Below are 15762 nucleotides of genomic sequence, written 5' to 3' on the forward strand. Positions count from 1 at the left end.
CGGTTTACTTTGTATTGAATCTTTTATTCATTTTGGCTTAATATTATCACATACGATATAAACTTTTTGAGCATTATGTGTCCATAAGTTATACTTAAAATGATAGTCACGACTAGGGTTTGGGCTGGGCACCCTTATCATATGGTCGTCGCATTGGGTATGCCTAGACATGTGATGTTAGGATACAAATGCGAGTACTCACAGGTTTGATGTGTGTATTGGCAAAGAATCTACTTTGTCGATTCCCTCATGTATTACTGTTAAATGTAGGATGAGATAGACATGTGTCACCAAGACCCTGTACCTGAGAGGACCTTGTCACTGCAAAATGTGACCGCATTCTTTGGTTCATCAATGACTGAGACTCAAGTGAGTCAAAACCGGTATTCTGGGAATATGCAAACATTTTGGGAGTAAAGGAGTTACTCAACATGGTCTCCACTGCCCGATTGGGGAACACCAAGATTGAGATTGTCTGTGAATGGTCGGATCAGAATCTGGATCCAGTGCCGTTTTGGAAATGCTTTTTGCAAAACCTATTTTACATAAAATGATAGATTATATGTAGTTATTTAATTAAAATATTTTATCGAGTTTTGCGGGACCCGATCATATACACAGACACTCTTTATATGGATATGTTCTGTGGAATGGGATTTGGCAGTACTAGTGTACATGCCCTAGATTTCATAACGATGGTGTTGATTAGTGGAGGGTTGGTATATTATGATTTATTATCATGTGGGGGTTTATTTGGAATTTGCTAAAATAATTGATTATTTATATATTTAATAGATATGGTGCTAATTGTAATTATCTATAAATTAAAATAATTAATTAATTATACTATTCCCTATTAGATTTTGCTTCTTCACCAATTAGAAGCACTTCAGGATTAAACAAGATCATGCTAATAAGGAGAGAGAGTTCTGACTCTCACTGGGATTTTCCACTCTGGGTTTTAGAAACCATGTCTTTATAAACACCCAAAAACGCAGAAGGGGGGCTGCTCCACGTTTTGCCTAGGGCTGTGCTCCCCCCCTTCCACGATTTTGGCTCTCCCACTCTCTCTCTTGTGATCTCTTCTGTCTCCTTTTTTTTGCTCTCTAGTATTTACGAGTTAGGGTTTTTGAAAACCCAGATCTATGCTTGAAGAACTGAAGAGACTCTTGGATTGGCTTGGAGAACCTTGGCTATACCATTGGAGGTTCAAATCTGTTTACCTGGTGTGCTCGTTGGGGGAAGAACCACTATCTATTGGAGGAGCAACACTTGACGCTCATTAGGTTAGCAAATTTATGTTAATACCTCTTGCTTTAATTATGTGATTATTCATGGGATGCAAAAGAAAATCGAATCGATCTCTTTCCACTGCGCATTCGGGTATGGGATGGATCCCTCTTTCCATGGGATGGAAAAGATATGAAATTTCTCTTTCTTGGGGATCCCATAATTTTATGGGACAAAAAAAAGTGATTTGGTAAAGTATTTTTATACCAAATACCATAAGGGTTCCCATGGGAGAACATGGGAATCCCTAACTATGTGCCCTGGGGACAACCCTGGATATCCTAAGAGTTGGGAACTCAAATAAAACATGTCATTAGTTTCCATGGCAAGCATGGATGAACCCATGGACCGTAGTTTGACCTACATCTCCATCTCTCATTCTTTCTCCTACGCTAGCAATAGTTATGCTTTATTTTGAATGCCCAAAAACCAATTTGGTCCCGAAGTAAGGAATAACCAGTTACACCAAAAGAGGCAGTCAATACGCCTAGAACCACGCCTATAACCAAGTCAATTCACGAGGTTTTTAAATCCACCATTTCCCTCACATTTACTGCCCCTTGGCAAATGAGTGATCTTCGCAATGAAAATTGAATTTGTCAAGTGGCCATTGTTGGCATTTAATACTCTCACGGGCAAGAAGAGCTCTCTTCTCATAGGCGTGCATGTAGCTAGCTATCTACCCAAAAAAAAAAAAAAAAAGCATGTAGCTAGCTCAACCAACCAATTTGACCTAGATCCGAACTATGATCTTTGTTTGACCATACGGTCCAGTCAAAATGAAAATATCCCACTCACAACATTCTGAGATGTATAAAGTTCGGGGTGTCAAACGGTCGGATCGGTTTCGGTGTGGAAATGACTGAATCAGAAACTACACCTATAAGGTTTTTCGGTTCGGTGTGATTTCAGTTTTAGTTCAGGTTGATCTAAGTTTGGGTTTGGGTTTGGTTTATGTTAACGAGTTCGAAACGGTTTGGGCCTGTTTAAACTGGTATCAAACTGTTTTGAACCCGGTTTTAGGCCTTATTAAATGGCCGGGCTCCATTTCTACGTTTGTTACTTTTCAAATGGACGGATCCATTTTTTAATCCAAACAAACGGGCTGTTCCAAAATGGCTGGGCTCCTTTTTCTAGTTTTACCCTTTGAAATTGGCTGGGCTCCATTTTTTAATCCAAACAAATTTGAAAGAGTCCAACGGCAAGGGAGGGTAAGGTTTTCTATCGGTTTGTACTGGGTCAGGTTTCGGTTCTGGGGCAACTTGGTTTCGGTTTGGGCCTGTCAGTTCGGGCTTATCGGGGGACCGTTGGTGTAGCCCGAACCACCCCTATTCCGAGAGGTTTTATAATTCTGAATCCGAAACCTGCCCTATAAGGGCTCAACTCAGTTCGGTTTGGGCCGGATCAGGTTGGTCGGTTCAGTGCATGTTTTGACACCGCTAGATGCTAGATATTTCCTTAAGCCTTGGAGAAAGATGTGGGTTAAGGAAAAAACCTTCCCCTTCCATGATTGATGCTGAATAGAAAATCCATTTATACTTGCCACATCTTTTCCTCGTCATTGACAATGGCAAGCAATGGAAAAACAAAAAACCTCTCAAATGCCTTAATCTTGCGGTGCCTTGCAATTCGGGCCTAAGAGCTCAACACGTGAAAGATGCAACATCCAACGGTGCTGAGCTCGAGAAAGAGAAAAAAAAAAAAAACTGGGTTAATTGAGCTCACACCATTGGATGAAGCATCTTACACGTGCCGAGCCCTCAGGCTCAAACTACAAAGCATCACAAGATGAAGGAATTACAGAGAATTTTAATCCAAGAGAGATCTTACATTCCTTAAAACTTACTTTAGTGTACAAAATGAAGTAAAGTTTAAGAAAGTTTATATTCACATGGGAACGTTCACCACACATGGGTTCTCACAAATCCCTACAGGGTGTGCAGGGAATAGATTCCGATAGATTCACATTCACCCTGGGTGTAAGGACACTCAGTCTAAAATTTAGTAATCAAACATATAATGCGTCAGAACATAATTACCCAATAATGTTAGGTAATGATTATAAATTTCCTTTCAAATATGCTTTTTTGCTCCAAAACAAAATTATTAGCTTTGAATGATCTTTGATGTCAATATGTTCAAAATTCCTAACCTTAGTTAGCTATCTCCCTAAAGCACTCCTAAAGGCAAGAACAAGTTTGCCAAATTATGCAGCTATTCAACAATGCTGCCCCTTCCTATAGATTTACTTGTAGGGCAGACAACATTGCCAAACCTGTAACACTTCCATCTAATCTAGATTCAAGTTGAGTGAAGCAATAACTCTCTATTAAAGAGATCAATACATGGGTCCATCTAAGCAGGATGTGTGCAAATTTGAACCACCATCCATGATCTAAGTCTTGGCAATAAATTTAACATCCTACCCCTATTTCAAGCTCTCCCTCATGTTCATCACAGCAAATAAAACCCCCCCCCCCCCCGCCCAAAACCTTCTCCTGGTTCTGTATCCCTGAGAAAATCTTACATAACCATGGTGTATACAGAAGGAAGAGATGTAGCAAAAACACCATACTACACCCTCCTAAACACAAATACATTCAGAATCTTAAACCTTAGCTTGAGCAGCATCCAACTCTCTTCAGTGCCGACACATCATCTTTGACGTTTATCTTCTCTCCTTTGCTGGGAACAGAAGAAGCTGCTCCCTCATCACCAGCTTCCACTGCTTTCTTGCTCACGATACGGTAGATCTGGGTTAGAACCTCAGCAAAGGCATTGTCCACATTTGTTGCTTCCAGTGCAGAAGTCTCCATGAAGTACAGAGACTCCCTCTCGGCAAAGGATTTACCATCCTCAGTAGAAGCAGCCACAAGGTGACGGAGGTCACACTTGTTCCCAATTAGCATAACAACGATATTGGGGTCTGTATGGTCCCTCAACTCCTTCAACCACCGCTCACAGTTCTCAAATGTTGCATGTCGGGTCACATCATACACGAGCAATGCACCAACTGCACCTCGGTAGTAAGCACTAGTGATGGCCCGGTACCTGCAAACTCAGAAAAGCCAAATATTTCAGGAGCCATTGGATATTCATTTTAGTATTCATATGGTGAGCAGGTGACGGAAAGATGAAGCAAAATAATTATGCAGATACAACAAAAACCAGTTCACATTATTATGCATTCTGCTTCTTGTAATTTTTGAGGAGGGATCTACATGCTGCTGGCATGTTATGGAGTCCCCACACCCAACCAATGGATTGGGCACTGCACAGTAACAGGAGCATACTTGTCAAGGACTTATATACCAGTGGTTTGTACAGCCTTTACCCTAGAAACATTGAGGGAAGCAAAAAAACACAGTACTAATGATCATCTGCGTATTTGCAGCAATTCCCAGAAATAATGGTTGCTATAAAGTTTTCAATGAAAAGGGATATGAATGGAGAAAGGAATACACAGCAATGATCTGAAAATCAAATCTGATATGACGCAGTGTCAAATATACCAAAGGGAAACAAATGAAACTTTTTAGCATCAGTGTTCCATTGCATGTTATTATAGAGCAGCGATGGAAGTACGAAAATATATATATAAAAAGCTTAAATTAAGAGTCGAGCAATCCTGTGGATGCAGTGGAGAGGTGAAGAAGGTCAAGTCACAGAAAGAACATGGCACAAAAAAATGCACAAATCATGAAAGAAAAACAAATGCATGCAAATTAAGAATAGGAAGAAGGCTTAAAGACAAGAAAGCTAGCAATCAGGATGGTTAAGGTGGCTGGTAGATTCCTCGTTACCTTGTCAAGTCATTAACCTGGGGCTGTCAACGGTACCCATTTACTTGCCTTTCCCAACCCTCATTCAGATACCATTTAATTCAATGGAAAGGGAAAGCTAATTACTGTTTAGCAATACGTGTAGGTATTGGTAAGAGAGTCTTACCCTCCGCATTAACCTGTTCACCTGTCTAGATAGAGATCGGTAATTTAGACAAATATATACCTGTATTTATATTTAACTCAAGTTCTACAACAAATACCCATAAAAAATCTCAACTAATCTACTACTCTTCAAGTCCTACAAGGTCTATGGTTAAAAGAAGATCGTTAATGCTTTGCCCATCGGGTAAAGCCAATTTTTACCAAATGGTTGAAGTCCATTACCTGATCTTACCCTACCGATGGAAAGCCCTAAATTTAAGAGTTAACAACTAGCCAATGCCTATTTTACAAAATTAGTAATATTCCATTCAATAAATATGTAACAGTTGATTAACATAAAGAGGGCTATGATAAGTGAAATTCTTATGCTACTCAATGCTTTGTTTCCTTCTCATGCTCCCTACTCAAAATCAGCTGAACAACTACATTATCACATCACATTCAGAGCACTGACATGCCCTTTATGATCGCAAGGGACAGTCCATCCTCTGAGCCTAATAAGATTATTCTCATGGCTTATACACAAATATTGTGGGAAATAAATCCCACATTGTATAACTCTTGGAGCATAGATGCCTTCATATAACAGTTGGATCTCTTCAACTAATAGCTAAGTTATGGGTAGATAATTCAATATGGTATCAGAGCCATCAGGCGCAAACAAGGTTTTAAATCTCTGCTTCGCAAGAAACCGAGACAAAACCTTAATGTGATACCACTTTGTACCAGGTTTCGACATGTTTCGGCCATATTTCGCTAATTTCACAAATTTTGACCTGAACCACCTATATAAATTCACTTGTCCCCATCGAAACTTGACAAAACCTGGGAGTTTCGACCTGAACCTGGTTGAACAACCTTATTTATGCCAAATATCATTTAAATAATGTTATTATATTTGTTATTTCATTTTTTTAATATATTATTCATAAGGGAAAAAGAACGTTGCTTGGTCGTGTGGTTCATGCGCCTAAAGACAGTAGCACGCGAAATTACTGCCCAGCCCCCTCCTGAAATAAAAAATCCCATGTGTTGATGTTGTTGCATGCGCTCTCATTGGCCCCCTGCTGGTCAGGGGCTACACAACCAAGCAGCAATCTCTTGCCCTATTCATAAATAAGCAAATACAACCCCCCCCCCCCATTTGAATCCAATAAAAATAGTTAGAACATCAAATTCCAAAAGGATAAAAAGTCAACCCCCTAGTTCAAGAACACAACCTGGATTTTCAGCGGTAGGTGAGATTTTCAACTTTCAAATGTTGGGATTTTTCTCAAATCTAAAAATTCCATTTATATTGAAGGAGTTATTTTCCGATCAAACCTCTTTTGGTGTGTGCGAATCTTTTGGTTTTTAGAGATGTTCTATCATGACAAGAAAATTGGAGTTTTTAGATTAGAGAAAAATCCAAACATTTGAAAGTTGAAAATTTCACCTACCAACGAAAATCCAATTTTTGTTCTTGAACTAGGGGGTTGGCTTTTTATCCTTTTGGAATTTGATTTTCTAACTATTTTTATTGGATTCAAATGTTGGGGGGGGGGGGGGGTATTTGCTTATTTATGAAAAAAAACTTTAGTAAATGAAATAATAGATATAATTCATTTACTTAAATGATATTTGGCATAAATAAGGAATGATTCTTGTTCGATACCATTTCCAAGAACAGTATACACTATCAAACTTGGGTCAAGCCACAAGTACCATTTTGAGTGTTCCTTATGCGAAACTATCGTATGGATTGGGTTCAAAATGTCAAAAATAGGAAGCATAGCAAAAATCAGGGCAAGAAAACAACTTCTGGACCTCAAAACCAGCGTTTCAAGTTGGCCTGGAGAAAGTACCAAGTTTTGACCAAAATATGGTTGAAACCTGGCATATCTCAGTTTTGGGGCTGGCCGAAACCGGCCTCGAAACCAAGATTTAAAACCTTGGGCACAAATAACACGGGTACTCTAAGACCTTAGATGCCTTCATATACATCTGTGTATGGCCATCCAAATAAGGGGTCACATATACCACGTGTGCTGTCATACAAAAGAGAAGCAACATGTTAAGGGGAATGTTGGGAATAATCCTGCATTGGAAAACTCTGGGACCTTATAGGCCTTCATATACCATTGGGTCTCTCCACCTAATAGCTTAAGCTTTTGTGTTGGATAAATCAACAATACTATATCATGCATAAATGAATAATGTTTTTTAGCTACTTGTCACAATGAAATGAAGAATGAGATGGAGCACATTGAGAATGAATCAATGGTTCAATTGCCATTGTCCTGTCTGTATTTTTGCTACTTAGGGGAGCACATTCAATGGTTAAACTACCATTGCTGAGTAGCTTTAAGTCCCCTTCCCCACCCCCAGGCCCCGACAGATTGTAAATAAATGCAACCTTTTCCCCGGTAATTACAACTATAATCATAGTTACCAAGGCGTCGCCTTGGCAACACGTAGGTGTCCGGGTTCCTAGGGCGCCTTGGATGCTTTGGCCCGCCTTGTTGGTGTCACCTAGATTTTGGACCCTCTCCAATACCTTGGTCGCCTTGCCACCTTGATAATTATGACTATAATATCATCAGGTGGAAATGATTGGTTGAAGAAAACAAGTGTGGAGATGAAAACAAGATTTCATTAGAGAAAATGTAATGTAGTACTGATTTAAGGGTTAAACTAGTACTAAAAATGGAATTTGGAAACAGAGAATTTCAGAACAAACAGAAGAGTAAATAACCCATGTTGATTTCAGCATGTAAGGTCACAATGATCATCCTACTTGAGGTAGAACTGTGTCAATAACCCAACAGATTCAGAAATTGAAAACAGAATCTGGAAGAGTGCAGTATCTATAGAACGTTTATGAAATCATAACTGAAATCGGCACATCAGAACACCTTCACATTAACAATCCTAGTGAGAGTAGGATTGCTGTCTCACAGGATTCAGATTTGAACAGAATTGCAGAGATTGGATGGACAGTACAGTACCTTAATGCAGACAAGAGCAAGAACAATGGCACTTGGGCTTCCCAGCGCAAGGTGTTGACTGAATTCACACCAATCATATCTTGATTCCACAAGGAAGAGCATACCATGATAGGCAGCAAGGACAATGCTTCTCATTAATCAAAATTCATACAATGCTGGATCCTCTTACAAACTTATATAGAAGACTCAAAACACTAAAAAAGAAAGGCCTAACCTAATCCTTAACTAATTAGGTAACATAAACTGGCTAATAAAGGAAACTAACTCAAAACAAGACTAGACTTATAGAATCAAAATCCAGCCTAACTAAACACTTAATAACAATTAAAATAAAGAAACAAAGACACTTACTTAACTAATCCCATCTGCCTAGCTTCTACCTTTAATGGTATCCTAATTATCCTAATTACCTAACACTAGTAACGAGGAAATCCAAAGGAAACCAGGACCGTAGGGGCAGGTAAAGGCCAGATATGGGAGAAAACCTGTAACTCTTAACTGGAAAGATAGACCAGAAAGTCTGGTTGATTGATCTAAGGTCTGAGACAAACCCTTAAAGTTTCATACACATCCAACAGTGGGATCAAGAGATACGGCTTATGAGTTATGACAGAAATAGTAAGTATCCAAAAAACAGAACTAGAAAATCAGAAAGTGAACTGTAAACAGAGATTATTAGCCTTAAAGGATGATAGAACTCGAAACCTTAAAGACTCCTGCAACACCGGATTAGAAGGTCAGGAAAATAAAAGTTTCTAAATTAGCAAGATGGCTGAAAACAGCAACTGATGAGCTTTAGTCCAGTAGCACCATGAGCAGATCAGTACGCTAAGAAAACAGGAGTCAAATCAACAATACAGATAGAAGATACAGACTTAACAACCGACAGAAGAAGAAGAAGAAGAAGAGGAAAGAAAACTGAACTGTGAAAATAGAAACCCAACGTTTAATAACAGAAACTAATAGAAGAATATCTTACCAACTGTAGGAAGGAGGAATCAATGGCTGAATGGAATCCTGCAGTTAAAGACGAAGGACCTAAGGGAAGAACAGAGATATGTTGATCTCACACCAACTCAAAGAAGGCCTCTCACCAATCTTCAACTCAGTATCTCACAAAGAAGGCTACCTCAGAAGACTCTCACACTCACACACATGCACATAGCAATATTTTTTGGTTGTCAAAATCATGACTACTATGGTGGCCTCTTCTTTATTTATAAAGAGCAAAGCTATTACAAGAAAGAGTAATTCTATATGGCTATGGGGGAGTTACTAAAATAAAGATGCAACACAAAATAGAAACTTCACTAATGACAACTAACTTTCTGGCCAAGGAAATAAAAATAGAAACTAGCTAACAAAATAGAAACGGAATAAATCTCCATGCAAGGGTGCTTTCGGCAGCTGGTTGCTTCTAGAAAAGCCCTCCCACGCATGGACTAGATATTGGCCTTGGCTTGGGCTTTGGCCTAGGCCTGACCCATGAAGACCAATTAATCTGGGCCTATGTTGGCTGATCCTTCTTGTTCCGACAGACATATTTCTGCTGGAACCTCTGATCCACATCACCCTTTGTATGTGTTCATGCCACACACAGGCACTAATGTTGGTCAGTATAAGCTTAAACTATTCTTATATTAGTTTATGCTTGTGCTCATATGCTTGTTACCTAGGACTGAAGAACCTAATTGGATTTCAATCTCTCTCACCTCCCCTCAAGCTCTGTTGCCAGAAAAATAACAATTTTAGTGAACTGTTTTAACCCGCATAGGTTCATGGAAATAATAAAATATATCAGCAGGTATCTAACAGCATAACAATTAAATCTGCAAAATAAAGACATGAAGTAAACCCCCTTACCATTCTATGCTCAACCTATCCGTAACGGCTTTCAGGGGGACCAAGAGCATCAAGAGACCATGTGGTGGCAATAAACTTTCAAAGGAACAATATAAACCAATCTGACATACTACCAACAAGGTGATTGTGTTTATTGTCCGAACTTTTTTTTCTATTGGGGAAGAGGATTAAGGTATTACATTCATGTCCCCTTGGCAGGGCGGTGGGGGGCAAGTTTGGGTGGGTGGGTGGATCTTCTTTTCTGTATGAGGTATAGTCAGTCCTGACCCCCCTGGCTTTTCTCCTTTCTTTTAGATTAATAATGCTCTGACAACAAACCCAGGCGCTGAGCTTTTCTGGGTTTAATAAAAAAGGTGGAAGGAATAAGATACCATCAAGTCACAGAATGCATGAAGGCTTAAGCACCTTCAAGTTCATATTAATAACAGAGATAGCAAGATGGTGACCGAGATGAAAAGAGTACAGCACATATTGAAGTTGTAGCAGCATGGGTTGGCAATTGGATCAAATAAAACTCTCTAGACCTATGCTCAAAGGCAGGTTTAGACCTCAAACATCGAATTGACAGTTGAACTGTGAGACAGGTAATGGCAATAACCAAAAATAAGTAGACAATATAGCTAATAAAGCAACTTCTACAATCAATAACCCCACAAGTACTGAAACATCATGAGAGAAGACGTGTTTTGGCCAAAAACCACAACTGATTGTATGTTTCACAAAAGGAAATAGAGCCCAAAGAAGCACATGCATACATCATATACAAGCTGCAAGTAGCAACAACATGCGAATTCCAGAAGAATTGAACGCCATAAACCCAAAAGCTTTGCTTTTTACAAACATTCAACCCCAGCTAAACAGATTTATACTTGATATAAATCTTTCATCAATTTATACAGATCAAACATTATCACAGTATACTGACTGTGGCTTTGAACTAACAACCTTAGAAGGATAAGATGCCTCACAATTGTAAGCCTTAACAAGTTGTCTGCTCAACAAGCCAAAATATACACGGTCTACGTTTTGTAGCAAGAAATATTTATTTATACAAAAGTCTCAATATCAGAAGAACCAAACTTCAGAAACCTGAAAGAATGGAATCTGGAAGGTTTGTTCATGCTGGTTGCAGGCACCCTTGTTACATAAACAGCACTTCTGGTGATTTCATTGATTTGTCTGTCCCATTGAACCTAAGACAACAAACGATACTACAAGTTACAGATACCCATCACAGGACAATTTATGTATCGGAGGATTTCATCCTATCCCTATTTCTGTTGAAGGTATACCTAGGAACTGTTCTTTTAGGGTCATTAGGACACAGTATGGATGGTTCAGACCTCTGACAACTAAGTATGGATGAGCCTTGAAGATTGCATTCCCATCCCCCCTTCTTATCCACCACACCCCAACTTGTAAAGCTCGTACAATCATTTCCACTCAGGGTTTACAAGCACAACATAAATTTAGTTGGCAAAACCCTAATGCAACAATATATATTTTACTACATCTTACTAAGTTACTAGTCCTCTGCCAAGTTTTACGCCAACAAGTTTGGAGTTATCACTTCATAGATAACCAATACTGCTCTAATATTATCACACTTTAAATTGATGAAAACATCTAGCATAGGGTATCACAGAACCAATCCTTCTTCATTTAACACCATATTAATTAAATAACAGAACAAGAAAATTTTGATCCCCAGAGATGGAAAAATTTGTCGTGAGGCTTCAACAACAAACAATGTTCTCCAACTACTAAATTGGCTTACTCTCAAGACAAGATGTAATGGAATAAATTTCACATTTAAATCATGGATACATATTGGGGAAAGAATATTGTTGTTATCCAAGTCCAAATACAGGCATGAATTTCTTCATTATATTCGTAATTTACATGAATGACCACAGCAATAGTCAGTTGATTCCTTAAAATATCCTATACACCTTTATATGCATTGAGTACATTCAGCTACTCATCACTGAAATGTTCCTTCATTTTACAAAGTGATACAACCATCCTAAAGTACAGCTCGAGGAAAATTAGCATCCACAAAAGCCATAATGTACACACAGACATCCATCATCATTAAAGCACTATTTTAAAGGACCATCAGAACATACAATCTTACTGCAGACTTTTTGCTGAAAACAGTAGACTCAAAACTGGAACATTCAAGTTTTATTTTGTTTGGATAGTCGGACCATTCGAACTGCCGCCCTTTTTTGTTGAATGGTTCACCCTCTGTTCTGGTTTTTAAAAGCACTACAGCATTTCATCAACCAAAATCATTCATAAATGGATAAAATCATCTTTCTATTTATATAAGTATTAAAACTAACCACAGCATTCTAGTAGAATTAGGAAATAAAATTTCTATGTACTTTTACCAAGACTGCATTCTAGCACATGTTATTTTTCAATTTTTTATTTCAAATATAATTTTACAGTAACAATACAGAAAATAATTAAAATATCTTTTGGGTGAAGTTTTTGTTTTTAAAGTTATAAGCTCACACAAGAACATAATTTTTCGAATTACCATTCAGATGGCAAAGGATCAGGCCCCGTAGTTCTCAAAGATATTTGTAAACCCTAACCAGCCCCACTCCTTGAAGCATGCATGTAACTTAATTATTTTACTAGTTAACAACGGCGAGCCTCATAGGGTGAGAAGGTGGGGTTTCTAATAGCAAACAACATAAAAGCCCATGCATCAAAAGTTTGCAGCCTAAAATAGTAAAATACCCTAAACTGTTCAAGGAGGTACACTCTTATCACTGCCATTGTCTAGAACCTTTCTTCTATCTTAACCCATAATGCCATGCTCTTGGACTTGTGAGACTCTTCATCCACATAAGGAAGCATTTTAGTATTGAACGAAGGGCATTTCAGTCCAAACATCAGAATAAATATTGTAAAACATTAGGTTTTTAAGGCATAGTGAATTTTATGTCTTCACCCACATAAGTAAGCATTTTATGTCTTCATCCACACACACACACACACACCCACTCACATTGGCAAGGTGTCTAGTATAAATACGCATCGGAAAACTAGCTCTTGAAATCGTACTGAACGAATAAGATGTTGGATATATGTGTCCATCAAACCCGGTTTGACCCAGTTCATTATGTATTAAACATTTCATACATTTTTGTTTAATATGATCACATGCGATATAAACTTTTTGAGCAATGTATGTCCATAAGTATTACTTTAAATTGGTAGTCACGACTAGGGTTTGGGTTGGGAAACCCTTATCATATGGTCATCGCGTTAGGTATACCTAGACATGTGTGATGCCGGGATACGAATGTGAGTACACACATGTTGATGTGTGTATTGGCAAAGAATCTTACTTTGTCGATTCCCTCATGTATTACTGCCAGATGTAGGTTTGGAATAGATATGTGTCATCGAGACCCAGTACCTGAGAAGGCCTTGTCACTGCATGATGTGAGTGTGTTCTTTGGTTCACCAATGACTGCGGTTCAAAATAACTAAAACCGGTGTTCAGGGAATGCGTAAATATTATGCGAGTGAAAGAGTCACTCAACATGGTCTCCACTGCTCGATTCAGGAACATCAAGGAGAGTTAGTCTATGGATGGTCGGATTTGAATCAAGATCCTATACCGTTTTATAAATGGTTTTGCAAAACTTATTTTCACATAAAATGACGTATTGTACTTATGTATTTGATTAAAGTTTTTATCGTGTTTTGAGGATTCCGATCACGTACACAGACACTCTGATACAGACATGTACCATGGAATAGGGTTTGGCAGTACTAGTATACATGCCCTAGATTCCATGATGAAGATGTTGTTTAGTGGAGGGTTGGTGCATATTTGTTATGCAGGGATATTTCCAGGATTTGCTAATTAGTAATTAATTTATTTAAACTAGTATGGGCTTGATGCTATTTATTTAAGGCCCATTAATGTTTTAAGTTATTAATTACAATTCTTCCCACTAATATTCTGCTTCTTCACTAATTAGAAGCCCATCTGTGTTTCAGATCAAACTTGAGAAGAGAGAGAGTGTCAGACTCTTACTGAAAATGAGGTTCTAAATAGAACCTCATCTATTTAAACACACAAGGAGGGGGGGACGTCCCATGCTTGGATGGATTTTACTCCCCCCCCTCTCTCTCTCTCTCTCTCTTCTCCCTTGCTCTCTTGCTCTTTTAAGTTTTGGGGTTGTTTAGGGTTTCAGAAAGGTTTTTAGGATTGGATCTGGTGAATTTTTTTAGAAGAAAATTCTGGTTTGGCTTGAGGATCTTCTACTGCATCAAGGAGATTCAAGTTGAGGCTTCCGTGAAGAGCTCATTAGAGGAAGAACCATTATCTGGAGGAGGAGCAACGCTTGAGGCTCAACAGGTTAGCAGATCTTAATGTTTATTAATACATCAAGTGTTATTAATTATTTGGTAATCATGAGATGTGAAAGAAACCTGAATCGATCTATTTTTCTGCTACGCATTCAGATATGGGATGGTTCCCTCTTTCCATGGGATGGAAAGGAGATGATTTTCTCTGTTCTTGTGGATTCCATATTTTTATGGGACAAGAAAAAAGAGCGTTTGGTAATAAATTTTGGGAAACAGTTTTCTGTACGGGAGTGTGGCCAATGCCAGCACTCCCATGTGTCTATCTCTCTCCTCCTTAAAACAAGGGGGCAGAGGTGTCTTTTCACATGGGGAGGAGAGAGATAGACTCATGAGAGTGCTGGCGTAGGCCACACTCCCGGACAGAGATCTTTTTCCCTAAATTTTTATACCACACCCTAAGTGAGTTGTACTAGGGTTCCTATGGACGACCATGGGAAACCCTAAATTTAAAATAGGGTGCCCATGGGCAACCATGGGCGACCTTTGATTTCCAATTGTTGTGAACCCAACATGATAGACAATTGATTCATGTGTTAGATTATCCCATGGACTGTAATTTGCCAACAGCGTGGTATCAGAGCCACCTTTCTCACCCATAGATATCATATAATTAATGTTTTGATGTAATAATTATGTATGGGATGCAAGTTGTTAAGATTCTTTTTTTAATGTTGTTATGGTTTCTTGTTTTTCTTTTGGAAACAAGATTCCTTTTATGGATGCTTGCACATTAGTTATTTTTCCAATGACTAGGTTGTTTATTCCTTGTAACAACTTGCCCATGTATGTTGGTTAATTTTAACCATGGGTTTGAAAACCCTAGTTTTCCAAATTTTGAAATATTGTACCCAATGCAAGGGAAGAAGATTTTTTTTTTGGAACATGAGATGTGGGGATGGAGCGCACGCTGCCAACCCCCCCTGCACATGCTTGCCCCTTGCCCCTTGCCCCTTGCCCCTTGCCCCCTGCCAATGACCACACCCGCAGCCCGCACGCGGCGCGCGGCCAGCCAACAGCGCTGCACACAAGCTACGCTCGGGCAGCCTGTGTGCAGGCTGCTCCCCGCGGAATGTGCACCTGGCGCACGCGGCGCGTGGCTGCAGCAGACCACGGCCAGCACCACGCGCGCGCGGTCTGCCCTGCGCAGGCTGCACGCAGCCTGTGGGTGTTGTCCACGGCCCGTGTGTGGAGGAAGAAGATGGGTGAAGAGATACTTCTCTCCATCCACTTGGAATTAAAAATTGTTTTTTCGAAATTGTTATAGGTTTGGGTAC

General features: G+C 39.1%; 1 protein-coding gene across 3 annotated transcripts in view; it reads right to left on the reverse strand.

The window, feature by feature from the left end:
* Nucleotides 1-3759: 3759 nt before the first annotated feature.
* The window catches only part of LOC122641001 (ras-related protein RIC2-like), a 55999-nt gene continuing 43996 nt past the window's right edge, over nt 3760-15762 (reverse strand). For all 3 annotated transcript variants that reach the window (XM_043834310.1, XM_043834312.1, XM_043834313.1), the window contains one exon: nt 3760-4341. In XM_043834310.1, coding sequence (XP_043690245.1) covers nt 3906-4341 — 436 coding nt within the window. In that variant the 3' untranslated portion in view covers nt 3760-3905. The remainder of the gene's footprint in view (nt 4342-15762) is intronic.

The sequence above is a fragment of the Telopea speciosissima genome, chromosome 9 (assembly GCF_018873765.1).
Source record: "Telopea speciosissima isolate NSW1024214 ecotype Mountain lineage chromosome 9, Tspe_v1, whole genome shotgun sequence".
In the NCBI taxonomy this organism is placed as follows: domain Eukaryota; kingdom Viridiplantae; phylum Streptophyta; class Magnoliopsida; order Proteales; family Proteaceae; genus Telopea; species Telopea speciosissima.